We start from the raw sequence: 24,674 nt of genomic DNA on the forward strand, positions 1-24,674 counted from the left end.
TTGTTTTGTAAGTGTGAAACTGACTTAGCAGAAGTGCTTTGAAGAGGGAAAGATTAAGAGAATATACTGTACTTTATATGAAATAAAAGACATTTTTTATGAAACAAAGATGGATAAACTAAAGTGAAGAGCAGAAAAAAATAACATTAGCAAAAGTACGGTAATTATAATACAGATGTCTATTTGTTTAGTATTACAAGCTAGGGATGTTTGCAACATGATCAACATGTGTGTCTGTTATCTTGGCTGCTGTTTTCACAATGCAAAGTTCACAAATAAGAAAATAAATCTTAAACCTATTTGAAAACAGCAATTTAGCATTAGTATTAATACAATGGGAATCAACACATCTGGAATGTTATTATATCTGTGTTGGAATAAAAAAAAAAAACTCTCATACCTACATCAGCATGCAGTATTTAACTTGTTCTACTCTGTTTTGATAAATAGTTATTAAATATCAGCTTTTCTGTTGCAGTTCTGATGCTTGTCTTCATTTCAAACACATACATCACTAAAACCCATCTGTGGACAGAACGAGTCTAAGTCATAGTAAGGTGTCACAGGCCTTTTTACCCAGAGCATCATGCAGCTTTTTCAGCCTGCGTTCATTTATGGCTCTTACATAGCTGTCTGAGTGGATGATAGCCATGCCGTCCTGCACCATACCCATCACCAGCAAAGGGTTTTCCTCAACAGTGATGTTGGGACAGGGACAGCTCCAGTCTATCTTAGCAATAGTCACCTCCAAATGTTTGGTATTGAAGAAAGTCAAGCCCATCTTCTCGTCCCTCAAGACTTCTTCCAAGCTAAAACGGGCTAACCCAGAGTCCAGATCCTCAACAAGCTCTGTCAGTCGGCCCACAATAGCAAAGTCACTGCGGCATAAGCTGGGCACCATTTTCCCCTTCACACGACAGGTCTTGCAAGGCTTCCTTTTTGGTTGCGGGCAGTTGGCCTCACACTCCTTTTTGGTGTGGAAGTTGTTAGCATTCCCATGGCAGCCACCATAGACAAAGGCTTGGCACTGTTTTGTTATGGAATTCCAGGACCAGCGTGCCTCCCAAGCTTTACAGGGACCTTGAACAGCAGGCAGAGAGCAGATCCCCATGTCTTCTCTCTGGCAAGAGGCTTTGCACTCCTCATAAGTCTCAAATCGGTTTCGGCTGTCTTCGCATCCACCACTGCTAAACGTCACACAGGAGCCCAGCTTGCTGTCATAATACCAGTCAACATGACGCTCTCCACTGCACACACTCAGGTCGACTTCCGCCAGGCAATCTGCTGGAGAGAAAGGCCGTCCCATGGGCATCTCAGGATCTTCAGAGAAGTCATCATCTGACCGGCGAATAACAGACAGAGGATAGTCTGCGCGAAGAACTCCTGCAGAATTCCGTGCTATACAGGTGTAGATGCCGGTATCCCAAACCTGGGCGTTATAAATTACTAGCTGTCCAATATTGGTTATAACCACATTGCCATACATCTGATCAGGCCTCATGACAAGGCGTTCACGCCGGTCACTTTGCTTTTCCCATGTTACATCTGGTCTAGGGACTCCAATGACATCGCAGTGGAAGTTGACTGTGCCTCCAACATAGATGGACTGGTGGTGAGGGTTGGAGTACAGCGTGGGAGGCATGGGATCCTCCTGGGAGGATGTTGGGGTTGGGTGAACTGTAGTGTCTTGAGGCAGGGGGCTGGTGGGGGGGCCAGCGAGGTAGAATCGACAGGGGACCACAGTTAGAGTCACCCCCCGGATGCAAGCTTCTGCATCCATATAGCAGCGGTTGAAATAGGTGAGGCCATCCGATGCACAGGTGAAGTTGGGTTCCTTCTCACACCGATCCTGGCACTTACAGATGGGCTGTCCATCCCAGATGTCACAGGTTGCTCCCTGCTGGCTGCAGATAAAGCCCTCACAGGTAGCTGTGGAGGCGGAGGTAGCATCACCGTTCCCTTCACCCTGTTCATGTGGCAGAGCAGGGGTGCCATCAGAGAAACGAGCAGCAACACAACTGTTGAAGCCACACACATTGGTGCAGCATTTCTCAAAGTCAGCACAGTCCTGAACGTACAATATAAAAAACAATAAGCATTTTAACATTTAAATGAACAAATCGCAAAATGCTGTGATGAATAAAATTAAAATTCATAGATTAACTCACCTCATCGATGTCGCATTCCCTCTCACATGTGCTTTGTGCATCAACCCAAAGATTAGCGTTCAGCTTGTTTGGACAAAATCCTTCGTGTTCAACTTTGGTTCCTGCCACACTTTCACACAAAGAGACCTCGAGTAAATCGCAAAAAAGGAGAGTCAACAAATATGCACGTGTCCATCGTACTTTGCTTGAGTTTGGTGCACTATGGCAATTTGCACCCTTTATATGGCTATCCGCGAGGAACTGTAGGGGAAAATTACGCATATTTGACCTTTTGTATGAGTAGACCACCAAGTAATTCCATTCCAACTTTGGGTCTTCACAACAGGAATACGATTATTGTCGATTTTCAAATGCGTCCGCCCTTTTTGTGCGTAAACGTGCGCTGAGTCACTTTTCTTTGCGCAGAGAGAAAAGTTGTATTCCCAATGATCAACACGAGTTCCCGTGCGCTGGACATTAAATTACCCAAATGTTTCAAAGTAATAAATAATAGGCTGTGTAAAATATTCGCCTTGGTAATCAAAACTTGTGCAATACTGAGGAAAAATCGACGTGTGTTTTGTCGAGCAGCTAGACAAACGAGCTGAACTGCACAATGAGCGGACAACGCAATATCAGCTTTTCAGCGTGAGAATGGAGGTGGAAAGGGCAGTCCCTCTATCCGCCCCCATGGTCGTCCAGTGTCTCAAACTTTTATGAAGCAGCACTATGCGCTAAGCAACTGGACAAACATTGTAAAAACATCAAAGAAAACGTGTAGTCGTGGTTTCAAGCTGTCTCACCATGCGTGCACAGACATACACATTCCGGTGAGAAATCCAATGTTAAATGTGTCCAGACAGAATTTATAGAGATGGCAATTGTAAAAGAAAAAGGTTAACTTGCTGTTTAATTTCACGAGAGCCGGTGGTTATTGTTCTTCTTCTTTGCTTTTTTGTAAGTTACATTCAGATGTTATACACGTTATATTTAAGCAGGTTCCGTGCACAAATGAAAAGGAGAAAAATGTAATAAGTCGTCGGTGGCGCAAGGCGGAAAGCGTGAAAACCAAACACGGGGCGTGTCGCATCATGTCTCGCAAAACATGTTGTTCACGTCCTCCTTGTCTAGACTTGGGTCAGTTTACTACCATCCCTCATTCACGCGGAGTTCAGAGATGCCACGGTCAGGTGGGAAGACATAAAGCGCCACATTTTCATCTGTGTGCGAATCATCTTTGTCTCGCTCCAGCTCAGGGGCAATGAGAAGCAGCTCCCCTCGTCTTTTCATTGGAAATGACCCTGCAACCTTTGGGTGACATTTGACCGCTGTGCATTCATGCGCTCCTAGCCATGTTAGACCAATATCCAAAGCTGGCCAATACCAAGAGAGCAGCTAATCAATTCAACCCCCCCACGGGATTTAATGCCTCTGACCTGACAAAGAGGACAAAAATACTCCCACAATTCCCACAGTGAACTTGATAAATGTCTGAATGAAAAATTTCCCCCCAATCTAAAGCACACAATAAATGAAAATAGAAATGCAACTTAGTTTTACTCTTTATTTTGACTGTTTTTGATGGAGATAAAATAAGAATTAAGGCTTCATCCCAATACACAGCGCTGATAGCAACAATCATTATCAAACATTTACATATAGTGCTTTAGATGTTCACCCAAGAGTTGTTAATCCATTGTTCTGGTCTCAATAAATCACATAGAACAGGAGCCAATAGCAAACATGCACCAATTTTTGTAGGCCCCCCATTAGCCGAATACATGTATTTAACCATGAAAATGCTGAAGTGGGAATTCACCAATGTTCTTTGAACGTGGAACAAAAATAAGAGTACAGATCAAAATTAAAATATTTGTTTAGATTGTTCAATTAATAAAAGAAAATATCAGTAGCCATGGTTAAAATACTTAACATCCTTTCTGAAATCTTTATCCAACCTTACATTGTGCTCGCATTATATCCACAGCACATCTGTAAAGAACGACTGTAAGTTCTTCTAGTATTCACACACATTTAACAATGCTGGGAAACTGCAGAAGTGCAACCAAATGTATGAAACTACTAAAGAATATTCCAACCACCAATTATTACAATCTCAAATATAACCACATGGCCATAGAAATGTAGGTGAATACTGTTTTACATTCAGAAATACATATCATGTATATAAAATATCTGCAAAGCAACCAAATTAAAAGATTCTTCTCACCAACGCCCGTTACAAGTTATGAAATATTAAGAACCAAGACACAAATGTTTAATGTTTTTTAAGATTAAACCCCCAAAATGAGCAAACAATCTGTACATGTTTTTGTACAAGGTTTCCTAATGAGCACAGAGCAATTGTTTAATAAGTTAACAGATTAAAACTGATCACGCTCTGGAAGGTTTAATCCAGTTAAGCAGTGATCCAAGAAAGAAAACAAGCTTTAGAGGTGTAAAATGTCAGAGCAAGTAAACAGTTGTCTGAAAAAATGAGTGATGGAGATACAGGATTATTTCAATGGGCTGAAATTTAAGTCTTGCCAACAAGCCAACTTGGCTTGAATTTTTTCAGACAGTTTTACAGATTAAGTAATGCCTCGACTAACATCATCTCTCAGTTAATAAATCCTAAATTCTCTTTAAGCCCTTGGCTGCTTGTAAAAAGATTTTCTCATGACATTCAATCTTATTTTAAAAACTATGTGAATTTTGAATAAGTTATGACAACTGAGGCTGGAAAAAAATGTCAATGATAGACAACACTGAAGCAGGTCTCCCCAAAACATTCAAAACAAAACAAGCATAAGAAATTCCTTCCCAAGACAATCACCACAGAACAAAACAAGAGCACGTAATGTATTTACAGTTTCAAGTCAGATTTTAAATACCAATAAACCTTAAAAAAGAAGCCCCTCTATTTGTTTGTAGTGTTAACCGGTGAGTTGTAATCCTCGATTCACATGTGTTGGTCCCAGGGGAATCTTATTCTACTTGATCACAGTGAGTTGCTGTAGTAGAGTACAGGTAAACGAACATCCACAAGATGGCACCAGCACGCGGAAAGAGATAACAGAAACCAACCATCCAAGTCAGTTCCCAAAAGGTCAAGGAAAGTTCACAGCTATATCCATTGCTGGCAGGCCTCCGTACTTTTCTCTGGCCTCATGACCTCTTGGAGCAACAACACTTTTAACACTGGCTCTATGGAGGAACCATCAGTCTGCTCTTTCACTATGATATCTTACAGTTTCCTTTAGGGGACAACGACGAGCTCTTTGGAGGACTCTGTGGAGGCCTGAAGGACTTTGAGCGCTTCAGGCTGTTAGCTTTGCTTCCACCACCGCTACCACCTGAGGCGGCACTGTTAGCCACAGAGTAAGAGCGTCCATGCATCATGACTGCATTCATGCCATTGGCCATGGAGAAAGACTTGAGGTGGGACTTGATGGCCACAGGGAGGGGAAGTTTGTCAATGAGGTGCACCGGTGTGCAGGAGACGATAGAACGGCAGCACAGATCTTGCAGACTGAAGACTGTGGAAACACAGGAATATGGATGAGCACGTGTCAGAGATCTGCAGTACTTATTAAGGTTTTTCATTGTATCCATCAAATTTACTAAGCAAGAGAATATTCTGCGTAACAAGAGATAGAATTAAAGATTTTTACTCCTGCAAACTTCAGTGTAAACTGTGAACATACATAAACCAGACAATTCTGAGTAGTTTACCCAGAATTTGTATCTTAACTAAGAATACTTTTAAAATAATAATCTTATATTTTCTCCATTTGCGAAAAAACACACTTGTGTTGTCATGACATTCAAAAAAACAAACAAACAACTACATAAAATTTAATTATGTAAATGAGAGTATATTTAATAAAACAAAAACTGTACAATAGAGAGCGTTTTAAATACAACATAAATAAAAATCTTAGTTTTCTTATCAAAGAGCGAGCTTGATTTATGTAGGGGCACAGTAGAGACTACCCCGCAGTAAATGCTATGAAAACTATTGGCAGAAATGCAGACTGCAGATGACAATATAGAGATCACTTCTTAAGTCTTATCTCTTCTGCCTTTGAGGAAAATTAATGGCTACCTAATATTTATTAGGTCCAAGTCCCTACGATAAGCAGAGTTTCACCTTTGATCAAAAAAGTAATCCAGACACAAGTATAAATGCAAACAATGATGATGTCCACTACAGTGTATGATGTTCTGGGATTCAACACAGGATTCAGTACTGAAACTGATTTATTCACATCTGAGTAACAGAAGAAGAAATCTTGCAGCAATGCATCTACATGATCCACTTTCTGGAAGGATTTGTGTAACTATTACACAAAGAAAAACAAAACAAAATATGTTTTCTCCCAAGTCTGGTTAGAAAAAAATAAATAAATAAAAATATAGTAACGTAACCAGCTCACCTCTATTGGGCCTCCAGAATTTCTCCATCCCATGCCTCATCAGCACGATGCGTGAAAGCTCTGTGAAGGACTCGATGACGTTGAAGTTGCAGAGCGGACTGACCTCGAAGAATGTCATGCTGTTCTTTTCTGCGTAAGCTCGTGCCTGCTCCGTTGGAACCTGCCGCTTGAAAGCCAAGTGAAGCCGGTTTCCCACAAGAATCCGGGGCACACCTGGGGCATGCTGAAGGAAACAATATAATGTCACTGTAAAACTCGACCTGTAATGTGATACATGTGGACCAACATTAATAGTGGGTGCTGCAGTGATAGGCTAACTGTTGCTTGCATGCTTGGATAAAACACTGTCTGGAAGTTCCACAGATTTACAAACCAATGAGACAGATGGTTTGTTACACAGAACCATCGAGGAGACATCCATCTATTGTAAAACCTAAAGACGTTATTATCTAGGTCCTCATAATTAACTCAACTGCCCACATCAACTGTGATTTGGCAACAAGTACATGGTTTTCAACAAGGGTTCTCTCTGGACCACCCTTACAAGGTAATAATTTAAAAATCTACACACAAATTCAAAAGTATTTTCAAACCAGCTTTCTTTTAATTGCTTGAAATGCAAGTCACTTTCTCTCCAGTCCAGTTGAGTTGTGAAATATCGGTCCCATTACCACAGGGTTTTGCTGAAAATCATGTAATGATGTCGTTGCTGTATCATCAGTCAAGTTGGGTTGTGAAACGTCCGCTATATTACCACATGGTTTTGCTGAAATACTGGTTTGTTTAAGCTTGAGCTACATTAAAGTTTTCTTCAATTGAAAAACTTAATAAATAAATATGTTACGCTGTCTTACCCGTCATCAATGCAGAGACTGAGATAGATGGCCTTGTCAGTGCTGCTCGTTTTCCTAAAATTCATTTTTAAATTTGCCTCTCTTTTTTTTTTTTAATTACCAATATATGTGAAGTTAATTTTGGCGCCTAGTTGCCTGAGGTTAAGGTTTGTAGCTGGCACTTGCATAACAGACAGTACATAAAGTACACACTATTAAAAGAGGTTGTAACAATTTGCCTACATAACTGAAACTGAAATGTTTATAAACAGCGCTCTGATACACACTCTGTACCAGAGATTAAAAAAAGATTTTCTCACACAGGGGACATCATGCATCTATATGTGCTTCCAGTATTTCTTTGTACTCCAGAGATTAGCTGAAGGAAATTACCTCATCAATTTCTCTGATCCACCGGTCAATGCCATCAAATGACCAGCCATTCGTGATGTCATACACCAGCAGGATGCCCTGTAGAAGAAAAACATTTATTGATTAACATAAATATTGAATTCCACAATAAGGAAAAAAAAAAAAAAAAAAAAAAAAATATATATATATATATATATATATATATATATATTTCTAATGGCTTTTCCAGTCACCTGTGCTCCACGAGAGTAAGACCTGAAGATGGTGCAGAATCTGCCTTGTCCTGATGTGTCCCTGTTGAAGAGGCACATAAGCACAAGCTAGAAAAATAGGCCTACTCCAGGTTTGTTCATTTCTACAGCCATTACCAGCTTAAAACACTCTGCAGAACTCTTGAAATGCCTCTTATTTCCAAGAGAGATGGGAAATGGATGCAGTGATTTTTTGTAAAGTGCATACATGGAAATACAGTGTATAATATAATGAGTTTGAAAGTCAACGTTTGGCATAACCACCTTTACTCTTAAACATAGCCTGAACTCTCTTAGGGAGTATTCTTGTAATTCCTTTAGTTCAGGTATAGTTCTCCAGGCTTTTTAGGAACATCCCAAAGCTCGTCTTTGGACGCTGGCTGCCTTTTGTTCATTTCTATGTCAACATGATCCCACACTGGTGATGACAATTTGAACAAAACATCTACATTAATCCCTCCATGAGTCTTGTTGGCATTGATTTTTAGTGCAGTTCTTGTGTAATTTGGCACACACCAGCTTTATCTCCCTGTTTTCCTGACAGCCACTCTTCCACTAAGCCCATTTCAGAAGAGGTTTTGGTGTAAAATAAATGGATCAACTGAAAGGCCAAATGCATATATCATGTGATGTGTCAGGTCTTTGCTTTCTACTTATTTCTTAAAGACATAACTTTCAGATATTGTTCATCAGGTGAAAATACTTTTTAGGCCTGCTACTCCTTGTTTTGTCCTGCACTGGTTTAACTTCCTGAATTTTTTAAAGAAGTACTACACAACATGCTCCGATATGCAAGGTTTTCATCTAATCACTTTTGGAACCACCTTGTTGGTGAGAAAAATACTACTGTATGCTTGTCAAAATGTATTCTCTTTGGCATTTTTGGTAGATTACTAAAGAAATTGATTAAATTCTGTGTGTTTTGCAACAGGCTGCTAGTTTTAAAACGTGTTAAAGATACAATTTAAAATCACTTCTTTAGCAAGTTGTCTGTTGTGGAGACAACATTAGTCCAACCATTTAGTTAAAAGTCTTTTTAATGCTTGGATGATTCATAAATCAGTTTTAAATGGCTTGACATACAAAACAACAACAACAACAAACACAAAACAAAACAAAGAACAACATTCCTCTAAAAATGTGCAGGCACAAGGAGTGGAATAAACACGAGTGAAAAAGCAGCCAGTGTTTAAAGAAAACTTTGAAAGACCCTCTGAAAGCCTAGAGAACTACTGCCAGAACTGAGGGGTTGCTCAATAATTTTTCCTCATTAATATTCTTAATATTATATATTTATGTTAAAATAGTAATAATAAAAATAAAGAAATTAAAAACTTACCATAGCTCAAGTTTCACTCTCCTCCCATCCAAAAGAATTGTGGTGGTCTTGTAATCAATTCCTAATATCACACATAATCCAACACAAATCACATTACCGTTGGTCATATTTGGCTTTAAAGTCATCTCAAAATAATAAAGAAAAATCGATATTGATATTTACCACTGCTATACGCATAGGGAGACTCTACTGATCCGTCTTGCAAGCTGTCCAAGATTTCCCCCTTTCCAACATCGCTGTCTCCAACCAATAGAAATTTCAGGAGATAATCGTAGCTCTTGACAGGACTACTCTGAGTCCCCATCATCCCACGCATTGGTTCCGCTTTACAGAGAGCCTTTTAAGCTCACCAGGCATCCACTGGAGAAACCAAGCAGTCCCCGAGTGTGGTACCGAAGGGAAGACGACCGCGGCTGGGCTTAGCTAATGAGTTAGCTTGTGCACTACTTACGATTTAAGTTAACTATTACCTTTTACTTCGCACACACTTTGAAAAATGCAGCTATTTCGTTATTCCACTGAATGCAATGGAAAAACAACCCCGCGATTTAGCACTAGAACCCCAATTTAGTTCCTGTTGATGTAACGTCAATATTAACTGATCTAAACAACCACGGGTGCTAGCTGGCTTGTTAGCTAGCCAGTTAACAAAAACGACAGTAACGCATTCTACTACAAACTACAAGTACAAAATAAAAACGACTCTGTTTTGTCCTACATATAAATGTACTCTAATAAAATCAAAAGGCGATTTCTTCCCTTTGTTTATAAAGAAAATACCTACGAGGAGTATTCCACTTTGAAGCAAAACGTACATCCACAGTGTACTGTACTATGTACTATGTTGGAACTTCCTGGTAAGGAACTGCGTCAGCATCATCAACTGCGTCACATCCTAGCACGATTTAAAGTTATAAAATTACAACAACAACAACAACAAAAATTATACTTTAAATCACCATTTCCTAAATACGATACGGTTATGAATTATCCAAACATGTGGACTCGTAAAAAGTACGATATGCATCTGTATGAATACTATGAATTAACCGAACATGGGCAACTCCTGCTAAGTTGTAGCCTGTGTTGATTTAGCCAGAAGCTAAATAGAAGCCAGAAGTTAAATGAACACCGTTTCCCTGTATGTAACAATTTGGTTGTGGGTATAATTTAGCTTTCAATTTGGGGAACCACCAACAGACCAACATTAAAAACATAATTTAAAAAAATGGTGTCAAACTGTCAACCAGAAAGAAAATGTGAGAAATGTAATTGAATGTGTCGCTTTATTTTGACCATGTTTAAATAATAATAAAAAAGAAATAAACAAAAAACACAAGCAAACAAAACAAACCATATGAAAAAAATTATCATCATAAAAAACATCAAAAAGGATTAGGAAGAAGCATAATTTAACACCACCCACTTTCCACTAAAAAAAGCTGATTATTGCTGGCCACCACTCATTGGTTGGCACTGATTGTCATTTCTAGCAGGTGTGTGAATTCTTTCTGAACTGAAGAATACAAAAGCTGGCTGAAATACTGCTTTATTAGTTGAAGGACCAGCAGTGTGAGGCAGCCACTGGAATTTAAAATTGTAATAGTAATAGTAATAGTAATGGGGCTGATGCAGGCTGGGTTTTTATTTCTGCTGTTTTGGTCTGCCTGTTTTCAGTTTATAGATAAAGCTGAGTATGGTGTGTTTGGGCAAGATCCTGAATTAGACCAGGAAAAAATGGAGACAGTGGCAGATGAAGATGAAACGGAAGATTCTGCACCTCAACTCAAGAGGAGTGCATCACATGGAGATCTTTCAACACCTGAAGCAATGAAGTTACCCAAGTATCTCAATGTCCCAGCCTCCTATGACCAAAAGCAGCTTTTCAAGCCAGAAAGGGGAGTCAGGCCCCTTCCTGAATGGGCCAGGAAAATATTGCTTGCTAGTGCTCCTGCTGCTCCTGTAACTGGAGGAGCAGAAATGGGCAGAGACAATGTGGTTGAAATTTTGTGCCATGTGGATAAAATGTATGTAAGAATCAGGAAAAGGGTCTTCAAATCCAGAGATGCATACAAATATTTGAAACTAGGTACATGCCCCGTTAACCAAGAAAATGAGCACTATTACTACTTTCTCTACTCTTTTGTAACTGGCTGTGGATTCAAGAAAGAGGTTGGTGAATGTCCTAATGTATTTGTTTCATATTTTACTGTGACAAACCAAATGGAAATGTTTATGTTCCAGAGTCATGCAGATTACTTGTCCATCAGCAATGTTCTCCGCTTCAGACAAACCACTCCAGTTTTAAGGGAAATGCCATTTGAAATTCCTCTGCAGTGTCGGTTTCCCAGGTAAGACTTTTTTTTTTGTAAAAAAAAAAAGATTGTGAAAGCCTTTCAATCAGCCAAGTGTCCTTAATTTTAAAATTGTCTCCAATTAATTAATTTTAACTATTGCAGGTTCTTTCACTCATACAAAGTTGGCTTCCACCCCAAACTGCGAGGAGGAACAGTTTTCAGAGCACTGAAACAAAAAAGAATGTTCAGCCTCACCCTTGTAGATGGTAAACATTCTAGACTAAATTTCATTGCTGTCCAAAATTTGAATTCTTCAAATGGTAGGCCTTAAGTATGTTTTAAAGTAAAGACTTTCAAATATGGCTGGTAACACTAAATATTAAACTCCCAAAGTCTTCTATCAAAGTGGAAAGTAGCATCCAAACCTTTTTAATTCTAGGTATGAATGAGGAAATAGAAATTTGACAAACCTTTCTGTGCAAGGACTTTTTTTTAAATTTTTTTTATAGAAAGTACACCACAGACAAGCTTAAGTTCAAGCAAATGTTTATTTCATATACCATAACAGCTGCCTGTCTTTTGGCATGCAAATGTACACTATGGAGCTACAACAGCATCCATACTGGTGAAAGCTTAGGGAAGGATAAAATGTTCCACAAACATTTTTCAGAACTCATCACAATGCACTCAGTTAGCCAAACATATGCAGCAGCCTGATTTATTTTTGCCTTTTATTGTGCTTTGCCACTTTCACCCTACTAAAGCGTCTGGAAATAATGTCACTGGGACCAAAATCTACACCTTGGGACAGTCGATGTACTTTGAGGCCAGTGTACTTTACACCACAGCAAGCTCTAGAAATAAAAGGCTCTACATCAACAAGTGCTTCATGACCCCTTCCAGCAACCCAGACTCAAATCCTAAATATACAGTCGTTGACAACAATGGGTAATAATTTTACAGTATCATAATTAAAACTGGGGTGACTTGCTGCGAGTGGATAAACCTGTGATCTCCAATTCTAGCTGTATGATTGATGGCAAGGTGATGCTACAGTCAAAGTTCCTTACTGGTAGCTCGAAGATGGTGCAGAGATTGACTGTGGGAGCTGTCATCTTCAAGGACTCTGCTTCCATGATCTCATCACAGGTAGCCTCAATAGGTTGTATAGAAATGGATGCCATGAAATGCATTATGTAAACACTAAATGCAATGTCTCTTTAGGAACAGTACTTGCACTGTGAGATCTTTATGGGGTCACCTACTCCAACTCGTAATTTGAAGGCTTGTAACTATGATCCAGTGACTGGAAGGTGAGTTGGCTAAACTGAAATTCTACGAGGTGTTACTTTTGTGCTTGCTATCATCAAATCTTTTGACCCCGCTTTGTGTTTTAGCTGGAAAGAGCTCTACGGGTATGACACTGTGTGCGCTTGTTGTGAATCAACTTGCTCGCCACCACAGCAAAGGGGTAATTTTTAAATTTACATGAGATGCAATAGCTTTTCACTCAGCTAAGCTTAGCTCATTGCAAGTTGAATGAAGTCTTTTTGATGCAAACTGACAACCAGACAGTCTTGCAGAACACTGAAGGCATGAAAGTGGTCTCACATGTGAGCAAATAAAATTTTAAACTTTTTTTTTTTTTTTTCTCCCCCCTCCACCAGCTTCTAGGAAGATAATCTCAAGTCACTCTTGGATGGTTGACTTGACCAGTGAAGATGAACATGTAAAGTCTGAGCCCAAGATGAAGTCCCGTGATGCTGGCATGTTCAACTTGGATGACTCAGATACAGAAAAACATAAGGACTTCCTAAACAATTGGGACCAATAATTTAATGTTTAAATGATCAGAATTGTTTTAAAAATAGCGGCTTTATTTCTTGAACTCTGCACAGTATGCCATTTATGAATGTACAACAACTTGTTTACTGTCAACGGTTCAATTGAAAATTAAAACTCTAAATTGCACTGTCGTCAAATGTTCAGTTTGCTCTTTCAGTATATTTTGCGTAATCATCAACCATCATGTATGCGTTTCTAAGCATCTCCTGGAAATGCATCATAGCGTTCCTGTACATGCAGTTATGTACCACAAGAGGATAGAAGAGATTCACTGGCTTTGCTCTGATTAATTCAGCAGGAAGTTCAATAACCTCAGTTAAAGAACTGCCAATGAGAATGTGTTTCAGTACCTTTTTCTCAAGGCTTCTTTCTATAAAGGATAGCAAGTCTCGTAACCTCGAATCAACACAGTTTGCGTTCCAGTGTCTTGGGTCTGTGGTGAGAAGCAGATGCATTAGGGCAGTTTTGAAATGAAAATCTTTCAGCGCACTACTTCCTGTCATTGCAGTCTGCCTCTTGTGAAGGAAACGTGCAATTTCAAGTGCTTGAATATGACAAGCATTTTCAGGCAGGCGTTTCGAGAGATGTTCTAGGAGATGGTCTTCATAGCTGGTTAAGGATAGTCTCCAGAAAGTATCTGCATCACTTGAGGACCAAGGTGTGATGAAAAAATAAGCATCATCATTAAATGTAACCACGGGATTCATACTAAAGGTGATCTTCTTGCCTGACTTGAACCTGATCACTAGAGCACCAGGAGCATCAATATAGTGAATATTGAGCTCAAACTCATACTTGTGTGAAATCAGTCTCCATGCTTGTTTTATAGTGCTCTGAAACCATCTGGAGACCAGTGATTTTGACAAGAAAGGAGTGTTCTTTGAGCACAGAAAACCATCACAAACCTCAGTAATTTCTGTCCTTACGTTCTCATTGTGGTCAGAATGCAGCAGGCAAACCATATCCTCATCTGCATCAGAGGTCTGACAGGGGCAATCTTGGGTTTTCTTATTTTCCAAAAGTTTTATTTGACCGCACACTGGCATATTTGAAAAATCCCTCCCTTTGTGGTTACAGAGCTGAATGTGAAAACTAAATGGCTTAGGTGGGGTCAAAGGGACAATGATATTACAGGCACTGAGCATCTGGAAGTCCTCAATCACCATACTGCCATTTTTACCACATATGGTCCTCATAGCATCTAGTAGGTCATTTGCAAATCCTTCCAGAAACTCATCCTTCCTCCACTTCTTTTGAGATGATTCTTGAACGTATTTAGCATAAAAATCGTTAAGTGTGCCGATGTCTGGTAGCTGCACTTCATCAGCAGCGCACGTCACAGGGGAGGCTGCTATTTGTGTCATTTGGGAATTCCTATTCAGGTATTTCCAACAGAAACGGATCATGGAAATCACTGAGAATGTGTTCCAAATGTACCAGAGGTAATCTCTTTCCCATTCTGCAATTGATTTCTCTGAGGTTTCATTTTCTGATGTCTTGACATTTTTAAAAGGTGTGTCTTGTCCTTTGGAACTAGATATTTCCTTCTCAGGTCTTGCATGCTGCCCCTGTGGTTTGCCAGGGTCTCCAAAAGAGCTGTCAGTATGGATATCTTTTCCCTTTAGCTCATTAGCATCTTGTGATGTCTTTAAAGCAGCCTCTGGTTCAGCATTATCATTTTTAGGCACACTTGGATCTGATTTAGCTGTGGATCGGCCCCGTAGTAATTCATGATTGCTGCCATGTCCTTCTGACTCTAAAAGTTTGTCTTTTTCAGTGACGTTTTGATCAGACTTCTGTTCATCATGAAAGTTTCTGTCATGTTCAGTCTCATTTTTGTCTGTGTGTATTTTCTCACTGACAGGTGGCATTTCCTGGTCGAGTTTCTCTTCCTCTCTCAGCAGCTTCTCTTCATGCCTTTGCATGTCCTTGTTGACAATACCGTCCCATTCCTCAACTCCAGGGTCATCCTTTGGACACATTAGGAGACCGAGACCCACCACAAACACTCTCAGCAGAGTTTCTTGCATCGTCAGTATTGTCTATGAGTGAATTAAATGGCAGCATTCAGTCAATTATAAAAATGCATGTGATTAATTAGTGATTAATAAAACAAAACACGACTGAATCTAAAACCTTGCAATTATCCATTAAAATAATTCAAAAACAATGTTCCTGCTAGCAAATTTTACAGTGATGCAAGAAAACAGAGAACGAAGCAACTTCCTCTCTTTACTTATTTCTTTCTGTTGTTACTTTATATGCTAAATACTAGATTACTTTTTGCACATGACATTAAAAGAGAAGAAGAATACGCACCAGAAAGTATGTTTATCTCAATAATGCAACGCACTGAATAGGTATACAGACGGAACTAAGAGATCAACCTTGCACAGCCGCAGGTTCTGTGATCTCTTCCTATTTTAGATGTAGGTTGCCTTCTGTGACTTATTTCCTGCACACCCTGCCCATGTGCTCTGCTGTGACATTTTCCTGTGCAATAGACAGAAGAAAAGATAGCACAGACTTCCTGTAAATTCAACTGCAATTTCAAAATGTCAGAATTGAGCAATTACTTTGAATCGGTTAGACAGTTTTTACCAGTAAGCAGTATGAGGTTGTTTAGATCATTTCATAGTATACTATGAAATGAACGCATTTAGCCACCTACCTTTGTTCAAATAAAAACAATGGTGTTTTATATGCATGAATAGCAGAGAGTGCCTCTGTCTTTTATCTTCTTGTGGGTTTCTAACTGGTTTGTCAAGCTCTATTACAGTCAGTGGGTCCAGGTGCTCTAAAAGAGTTATGTGAAATAAAGTAATCAATATGTGATAACATTAGTAGTTATATTTTAAAAGTGAAGCCTTCGATTTGATTCTTCTGGTTTTGATTACGCAAGTGAGAACAGGCTGAACCCTCACCTCTTAGACAATTACATTTTCCAGCCAAAGCCACAGATATTTGAATGGGTTGAAAGTGTTTTTGCATGTCTTCGTTGTTACGACTACACATTAACACAACTACACCCTCGAAGTTCGGGTTTCTCGAATAAACCTCACCACACACTGCATGCATATTAGCAAATAAAGGCATTCCCAGAAACGATGGAAACTATATGTTCCCTTTAACAGGTGTACTTTTGAGAATGTTGGGTGAATCAGAATTTGTTTTGGCATCACACTAAAGACAGGTGCCTATGAAGGGAGGGGCATGATGACAGATGATGCTGCTCGCTTTGGACAGAGAGTTCGAGAAGCACCTTTCAGTTGGTCAGGGGTATGATGATTGCTAAGTACAACAGCAAAACTTCTATTATGGACACTGTCCTTATATGGTTTTTTTAAACCTTTGATCTATTCATTGACTCTTGTTTAAAGAGGTAAGTGTATTTTATGTATTTCTTGTATTTATTCCTCTATATTAAACCGATAGCCCAGTCCACATTAAAGCTGTTTTAAAGTAGAAGTCATAGTTTACAGAGATTATAATATCACTATTTAACATGGTGCCTTTAATAAATTATGTTTTATGGCCTAATTAATGAATATGCAGTAAGTTCCAAATGCTTTAAAGATAAGTAATAATCACTTTTAATAAATTTTGACAGTCCAGTGCTGTGATATTTCTCTACCTACTAAGCCTCTAATTCAATAGAAAAAGGAATGCAGAACCAAAAGTCTATTTATCACTTACTTGACTGCTTAATAACACCTATAGCATTTGGCCTGATGGTTTATTTTCCCTTAAAATTCAACATTCAAATAGTTGTTTCACAGTATGGCACTCCAAAAGTTGATCTTTGCCATCTTTTATAGATTTCTATATCACATGTAAAATATTTGCAATTATTTTTTAACCATTAATAAAGATTTTACTAGAACCTATAATCATTTCTCGTAAAAATCTGATTTTATGCCTTTTTTGCCTTATCTTAAACATGTTACTGTCCTTTTTTTAACAGGTTTAAGTATTTGTGAACTAAAGACCCGACACATTTCTCAAGATGGATAAGTTTCGTATGATGTTCCAGTTTCTCCAATCCAACCAGGAGTCTTTTATGAATGGAATCTGTGGTATCATGGCACTAGCTAGTGCTCAAATGTACTCAGCGTTTGAGTTCAGCTGTCCCTGTATGCCAGAGTATAACTACACCTATGGGATCGGACTGCTTCTTATTCCTCCCATATGGTTCTTTTTGTTAGGTTTTGTATTGAACAATAATGTGTCAGTGTTGGCAGAGGAGTGGAAAAGACCCACTGGGAAAAGAATCAAGGATCCAACAATCCTGCGCTACATGTTTTGCTCAATCACACAGAGATCTTTGATTGCCCCTGCAGTGTGGGTGTCTGTCACTCTCATGGATGGGAAGAGCTTCCTCTGCGCTTTCAGCATCAGCTTGGATATTGACAGGTTTGCGAATTCCAGTGTCATTCAAGGAATGTCAGAGACGGAGAAGTTAAAATTCCTGGCACGTATCCCTTGTAAAGACCTGTTTGAGGATAAGGAATTAAGAGAGGCAGCATCGAGATACATCAAGTGTATATCTCAGGTATCCCATTGTTTATTTGCAACCCTGTGTGAGTGGTTTCTAAGTATGACTTTCTGACAAAATCAAGCAAGGTGTGCAATTTCTCTCACCACATTTATGAAAAATATTAATAGTAGCTAAGCTGGTGGCTATATGCCATGATGGTTGTTTGATAAGCCACTTCGATAGCAAACAAAAAACTTAACTTGTATAGCACTTTTCCAAACACATAGTTACAAAGTGTTTACCCGTTTGAAGAAAAAAAAAAAAGGCAGACACCACATGATCCAACATTCAGGCATTCATTCCAACATACACACTTCCATACAGGCAAATAGATGCAAACTATGGCCCAAATAATGGGAGAAAGATTAGGGAAAGCTACCCTCAATCAAGACTTTTTGGCAGTGGTTGAAAAGAAATCACTGAATCGGCTGAACTCGTAGGCTGACAAAGGCTGTTCCAAGGTTATAAGCTAGATAGACTCTGGTTTTAATGTAAAGCACACAGAACAAATAGGAGACCTTCATCAAATGATTTGAGTGATAAGGTCTCACCAGCTTTGATATACAGTGCAACCATAAAGTATCCTTTACTTGTTCCACAATTTTTTATGGTACAGTCTTATTCCAAAATGGATTAAGTTTATTTTTCTCTTCAATATTCTACACACGATATCCCATAATGACAAAGTGGAAAATTGCTTCAAATGTTTAGCAAATTTATTAAAAAAAACAAAACAAAAAGCATAACATGCACATAAGCATTCGCAGCCTTTCCCATGTCTCTCAAAATTCAGCTCAGGTGTATCCTATTTCCACTGATCCTTTGTTAGACGTTTCTACAAGTTGATTGAAGGCCACCTGTTGTAAATTCAGTTGATTGGACATGAATTGGAAAGGCACACACCTGTTAAGCCAATGAAGAGAAGCCACTGTGGGAGAAATATTGACTTCTCTTCATTGGCTCCCTGTTAAATCCGGAATGAAATTAAAAATCCTTCAACTCACATACAAGGTCTTGATTAATCAGGGCCAATCTCATCTTAAAGATCTCAGAGTACCAAACACCCCCAGTAAAGCACTTTGCTTTCAGACTGCTGGACTACTTTTGTTACGTAGTGTTTTTAAAAGTAGAATGGGAGCCGGAGAATTCAGCTTGGTTCTTCTGTGAAATCAGCTCCCAGTTTGGATTCAGGAGACAGACACCCTCTCTACTTTTAATATTAGGCTTAAAACTACTCTTTTATACAAAGCATATAGTTAGGGTTGGATCAGGTGACCCTGAATCCTCCCTTAGTTATGCTGAAATAGGCCGCGGTTACTGAAGTCATGATGCATTGAGTGTTATTTTATTGTAGGGTCTTTATCTTACAATATAAAAAATGCCTTGTGGTGACTCTCATTGTGATTTGGTGCTATATTAATACCCTCAGAGAGAGGATTCTGTCGAGGTCCAAATGGGCACACTAGATCCCATCATCCATACATTTAAGTAGTTTGGAACCACCAGGACTCTTTGTGGAGATGGCCGCATGGTCAATCTGAGCAATCAAGGTAGAAGGGCCTTAGTCATGGAGGTGACCGAGAACCCAATAGCCATTCCACAGAAATCCAGCCTTGCTCTTTCTCTCGACCCTGACGAGATTAAACAAATATGAAATAAATATTAACTCTTTGGCCTGAATGCCAAGCAATATGTCTGGCAGAAACTGGGCCAATACCATGCCTACGGTGAAGCAAAGGCTGTAAAATCTATGTACATTTTCTATTTTTATGTATTTATTCATTTTGATAAATTCGTAAGAATTTCAAGCTTTTTTATTTTTCTTAGGAAAACTTATCATTAAGGGGTGGGCAGAATTTTGTGTTGAAAATAAATTTAACGAAATGTGGAAGAAGTAAAAAGCTATAAATACTTTCCTGATGCACTGCATAAGCAGGGGCCTGCTCATGTAGAGCTTTACGTGTTAATAATAGGACTTGCTATGAAGAACTGAGAGATACAAGTGAAAAGTGAGTTAAAATAATCAAGGCGAGAGAAAATTGAAGTGTCGACTAAAAGTTCCAGATAGTTAAGGTCTGACTTTTGAAATAGACTGGACTGGATGAGTTTAGACATTCTTAGAGATTAAGATATTAGACAGCTTAGAGATTCAAACTTTAGATGTTGTTCAAAGATGATACCAAAAGCTTCTTAGAAAATGATCTAATTACCGCCGATGTGGGGCCGATGTGCTGACTGACCTCCTTAGTGAAACTGTCAGGGCCAAATACAAGAATGTTACTTTTAGTAGAATTGAGAAAAAAAGATAACATAAAATATACAAGTGTGAAATAAACAGTGAAAACACTGCATTTAGAGGATACACCAATATATCTTCCTCCAAAAAGCATATTAATAGCCAAAATGGGAAACATACACCGATCAACCGTAACATTATGACCAACTAATATTGTGTTGATTCCTCTTTTGCTGGCAAAAAAAAAGTCCTGACCTGTGGATACATGGACTCCATTAGACCCCTGAAGTTCTGCTTTGGTATATGGCACCAAGATGTTAGCAACGGATCCTTTAAATCCTGTAAGATGAGAGGTGTGGCCTCCGTGGATCAGATATGTTTGTCTAACACAGGGGTCCCCAATCCCAGTCCAGGAGGGCCGGTGTCCCTGCAGGTTTTAGATCTCACAATGGGTCAACACACCTGAATCACATGATTAGTTCATTACCAGGCCTCTGGAGAATTTCAATACATGTTGAGAAGGTAATTTATCCATTAAAATCAGCTGTGATGGATCAAGGACACATCTAAAACCTGCAGGGACACCGGCCCTCGTGGACTGGGATTGGGGACCCCTGGTCTAACACATCCCACAGATGCTTGATTGGTCAACACCTCAAACTCTTTGTTGTCCTTCTCAATCTATCCCTGAACCATTTTTGCTTGTTAGTAGGGCTCATTATCCTGCTGAAAGAGGCCACAGACATCAGGGAATACTGTTCTCATGACAGGGTGTAAATGGTCTGCATCAATGCTTAGGTTGGTAATATCAAGGTAACACCCACGTGGATGGCAGGGCCCAAGGTTTCCCAGCAGAGCATTATCAAAGCATTACACTGCCTCTGCCAGCTATCCTTCTTCATAGTGAATCCTGGTGCCAAGTGTTCCCCAGGTAAGCAATTCACATGCACCTGACCATCCCAGTGATGTCAAAGAAAATGGGACTCATCACACCAGGCTAGCTTCTTCCACTGCTCTACGGTCCAGTTCTGATGCACACATTTTTGGTGGTTGACAGGGCTCAGCAATAATAATAATAATAATAATAATAATAATAATAATAATAATAATAATAATAATAATAATAATGTGAGGCACTGTGTTTTCTGACACCTTTCTGTCAGAACCAGCATTAAGTTTTTTGAGCTACACCAGCTCATCTGTGGGATTGGCCCACATGGACCAGCCTCCCCACCCTAAACTCGTCAGTGAGCCTTGGTTGCCCGTGACCCTTGTTCACAACTCTTCTTTCCTTGAGCTTTTAATAGATACTGACCACTGCAGACCAAGAACACCACACAGCTGTAATTTTGGAGATGCTCTGACCCAGTGGCCTACCCATTACAATTCGGCCCTTGTCAAACTTGCTCAAATACTAACACTTGCCCATTTTTCCTGCTTCTAAAACTCAGCTTTGAGAACACTAATATATCTCACCCACTAAAGGGTGAGATGATAAGGAGATAAATGTTATGTCTGATCGGTGTATGAGCCAATCATGTTGTTCCATTGACACAAGTGCACAATAGATGCTCCTGAAAGTTTTAACATATTATTTTTCTCTGTCTACTGTAACCACAACATGAATTTTATTCTGTGCTCTAGAGCCATAATAAAGCAGCTTTAGTTGTTAGTGGGTTTTTTCAGGTTTGTCCCTATGATCATAAAGAAAATAACTTTTATGGCTTTTTTAGCCGTTTAAAAATAAACCCCCACATACCTGCCTAAAGATTTTGCTAAGATGGGAGCAAAGCGGTGAGCTTTGCTTCTTGAAGGACTTTGGTGTCATCCTTGCTGATTTACACCAACGGTAAAAAAAAAAGACATTTATCATTGTGAGTGGCCAATGTTTGTGCTGACTACATCTTCAAACACAGCAGAATGAAGAGCTGAAAGATTTCAAGCTGTTTTAAGGGATCTTTCGAGGCTCTTTTGAGGGAAGTCTGGCTCATGTGATCCAATTTTTAATTATGCAGATTTCTTTTGTTTCCCTGGCAGAAACAATGTGGATAAACAGGCCAAAACCAAAATAAATAGAACACAAAATGTCGGTATTGTCCAGCTGCTGGTATCAGTCAATAATTTCTCCATTAAAAAGTAATGGTAGCTGAATTCCACAGTCTTGGTATTGTTCGTGCTGACTCATTGTCACTCGAGTAGCTGAATAGAAAAGACGTATTGTTACTGTTATTAGTACCACCTGCAGTTTTTCTCCATGGCGAGTCAAAATGACTGACAACAAAATGACAACACTGCCCTTAGCTGACAATATTTAATTAAAAAAAAATAAATTGGTGAGTTTGTATTTGGCTGTTTCAAGTATTGTTCGGCTGAACAGATTTAGATTTGACTCTTAAGCTAACTAAATGAATAGCTAAATAAGGAACCAAAGATTCACCATCTTTCTAAACTGTAGAGAGTTGTCCTTTAAAAGGCATTTACGCAATCAAATTTAATTCACAAAAAAATAATAATAATATGAATAATCTAATTAAATAAAACCATCAAAAGAGTACCAATGTGGGCCCTCGTGACCTCAGTGTCTCTAAAATCCTGGCTTCAGCCCTGGCTGTCATTTCACTGAACTATTTTAACTTCAAAACAAGGAAAACTAATTTTAGTTTCTTCGCTTTATTCCTCAAAGACTGCTCTTAACTTAAATCTCCCTGCCAGACTATAATTCACTTTACAGTTTGAGCTCACTGAAGCTTTCCTGCTGGCTTATTAGAGCAATAGATAAGCCTTGAAATTTATTATTCATGGAACTGGGACCTCTTCCACTTCTTCCAAAAACACCCACACTGTTATTTAGGTCTTTGATCAGCTGAAGGGCAATTATACAGGCTTAAAAGTAAGATATCTCTAAAAAGTCAGTTGATATACAGATTCTGTTAATGAGCTATGACGCTGTCAAGAAGCTGCTAAATATGCCTTCTTCACCACATCTGATTTTCAGTAGCTGCACAAGCACAGATAAATCAGAAGGAGTGAAGATTAGCAGGATGTCTATGTGTGATCCTTCTAACATCTATAGTTTGTTTATAGTGCATCATTAGAGAGCTCAAAATAGTGGTCATTTTGCTGGATTTATCATTTCTGCATTTCACAGGCATGCGGATGGATGGTTTTGCTCATGATGACCTTCACTGCCTTCCTGATCCGAGCTATTCGGCCATGCTTCACCCAGGCCGCCTTCCTCAAAACCAAATACTGGTCCCATTATATTGACATTGAACGCAAGATGTTCGATGAAACCTGTAAGGAGCACGCCAAGAGCTTTGCCAAGGTTTGCATCCAGCAATACTTTGAGAACATCAGCGGAGAGATGAGAAGCTTCCACCGCCATCACAGCAAACACGACAGCGACAACGAAGATGAAGACACGTGGAAGAGTGATGAGGAAAAGCTGTTGGGTATCAGAGCCCAGGATGATATGAACAAAGTTTTGTGGAACTGGCACACCTGTAAGCCACCTCTGGCTCTGAGAAAAGAACATGAAGATGGTGAAAAAAAGGGGGAAATGAATGGAAACATTAACGGGGAAATAAATGGGTTTGTAAAGAGCCACACTCACGATGTAGAGAAAAAAGAGTGGGCGGTGTATTACAGTAAGGTCTAAAGAGTTCAAAGAGAAACTATTTTTTTCCAGAGTATTTTATTTGCGAAAGATAGAATATATATTATTGCATTCTGCACTGCAGTTTAAGCTTTATTTAAACGCACACTATTTTAACTGACTGGTTGACTGATGGTATAATCTATATGTATGTAGCTATGTATAATAGATTTTAAGAAAACAAAAACTGTCGACATATTTCTGGTTCACATACAGTTCAGTTTACAGAGAACATGTCTGGCACTGGGTGTAATCCAAAGTCTGTTGTTTTCATTTCTGTGTTTTATCTGTTTGTCATGAATTATTGTCGAAAACACGCTCTCATCGTTCCCCAAGGGACTGAGCTTGTGCGGAAATCTGAAGTCTGTAAATTCTAGGCTGCTAATAAGTGCTGCTTTATCAGGCTGATAGTAAAGCATTATTAGAGCACACTGGAGAGTTCTCATTGATAACACTAATGAATGTTTGTATTGCTCTCAAGTGCAAGGCCACCATAAATATTCCCAGAGCAGAACTAAACAGAAATGAAAACATCGCTTAGAAGAGCTCCGTTTACGTCAAGCACCCACTGTGTCTCGTGCAACCTATATCTTAAAAAAACGATGAAAAGTTGATCTTGTTAGCGATAAAGGACACTTATTTCTGTATGCACAGAGATTTTTCTGAAACGGCTTCTTGCCTTTTCTGCTGTGGCCTGTAGATGAATAATGGCAGCTAACTGAG

At 39.1% G+C, this 24,674-nt stretch overlaps 5 protein-coding genes across 9 annotated transcripts; 2 read left to right on the plus strand and 3 right to left on the minus strand.

Moving 5' to 3' along the window:
- Positions 1–22: 22 nt before the first annotated feature.
- wfikkn1 (WAP, follistatin/kazal, immunoglobulin, kunitz and netrin domain containing 1) lies at positions 23–3,513 on the minus strand. Of its 5 annotated transcripts, none has more exons than XM_026170075.1 (3): positions 3,298–3,513; positions 2,169–2,294; positions 23–2,068 (listed from the first exon to the last, which is right to left on the minus strand). In XM_026170075.1, exons 1-3 carry the CDS (start codon positions 3,298–3,300, stop codon positions 548–550), a joined length of 1,650 nt encoding a protein of 549 aa, XP_026025860.1. In that variant the 5' UTR covers positions 3,301–3,513; the 3' UTR covers positions 23–547. The 5 variants fall into 5 exon arrangements, with proteins under 5 accessions (XP_026025860.1, XP_026025858.1, XP_026025859.1 ...); XM_026170073.1 differs by having other exon boundaries at positions 2,169–2,277; positions 2,951–3,513; XM_026170074.1 differs by having other exon boundaries at positions 2,951–3,513.
- A 184-nt stretch (positions 3,514–3,697) lies between these two features.
- On the minus strand, positions 3,698–10,475 carry LOC113023737 (ras-related protein Rab-40C-like). The gene is made up of 6 exons (XM_026170077.1): positions 9,544–10,475; positions 9,382–9,442; positions 8,025–8,085; positions 7,813–7,890; positions 6,587–6,809; positions 3,698–5,686 (listed from the first exon to the last, which is right to left on the minus strand). The coding sequence occupies exons 1-6, from the start codon at positions 9,695–9,697 to the stop codon at positions 5,385–5,387; spliced, it is 879 nt and encodes a 292-aa protein (XP_026025862.1). The 5' UTR covers positions 9,698–10,475; the 3' UTR covers positions 3,698–5,384.
- A 437-nt stretch (positions 10,476–10,912) lies between these two features.
- zp3c (zona pellucida glycoprotein 3c) lies at positions 10,913–13,654 on the plus strand. The gene is made up of 8 exons (XM_026170079.1): positions 10,913–11,553; positions 11,626–11,732; positions 11,841–11,944; positions 12,443–12,626; positions 12,704–12,827; positions 12,903–12,991; positions 13,076–13,149; positions 13,346–13,654. The coding sequence occupies exons 1-8, from the start codon at positions 11,002–11,004 to the stop codon at positions 13,510–13,512; spliced, it is 1,401 nt and encodes a 466-aa protein (XP_026025864.1). The 5' UTR covers positions 10,913–11,001; the 3' UTR covers positions 13,513–13,654.
- Positions 13,652–15,951, minus strand: LOC113023738 (inositol 1,4,5-trisphosphate receptor-interacting protein). Its single transcript, XM_026170078.1, has 2 exons — positions 15,843–15,951; positions 13,652–15,565 (listed from the first exon to the last, which is right to left on the minus strand). Exon 2 carries the CDS (start codon positions 15,551–15,553, stop codon positions 13,664–13,666), a length of 1,890 nt encoding a protein of 629 aa, XP_026025863.1. The 5' UTR covers positions 15,554–15,565; positions 15,843–15,951; the 3' UTR covers positions 13,652–13,663.
- Positions 15,952–17,529: 1,578 nt separating this feature from the next.
- On the plus strand, positions 17,530–23,954 carry calhm1b (calcium homeostasis modulator 1b). Its single transcript, XM_026169251.1, has 2 exons — positions 17,530–18,075; positions 23,445–23,954. The coding sequence occupies exons 1-2, from the start codon at positions 17,530–17,532 to the stop codon at positions 23,952–23,954; spliced, it is 1,056 nt and encodes a 351-aa protein (XP_026025036.1).
- The last annotated feature ends 720 nt before the right edge of the window (positions 23,955–24,674 follow it).

Source organism: Astatotilapia calliptera, chromosome 6 (assembly GCF_900246225.1).
Source record: "Astatotilapia calliptera chromosome 6, fAstCal1.2, whole genome shotgun sequence".
Taxonomy (NCBI): domain Eukaryota; kingdom Metazoa; phylum Chordata; class Actinopteri; order Cichliformes; family Cichlidae; genus Astatotilapia; species Astatotilapia calliptera.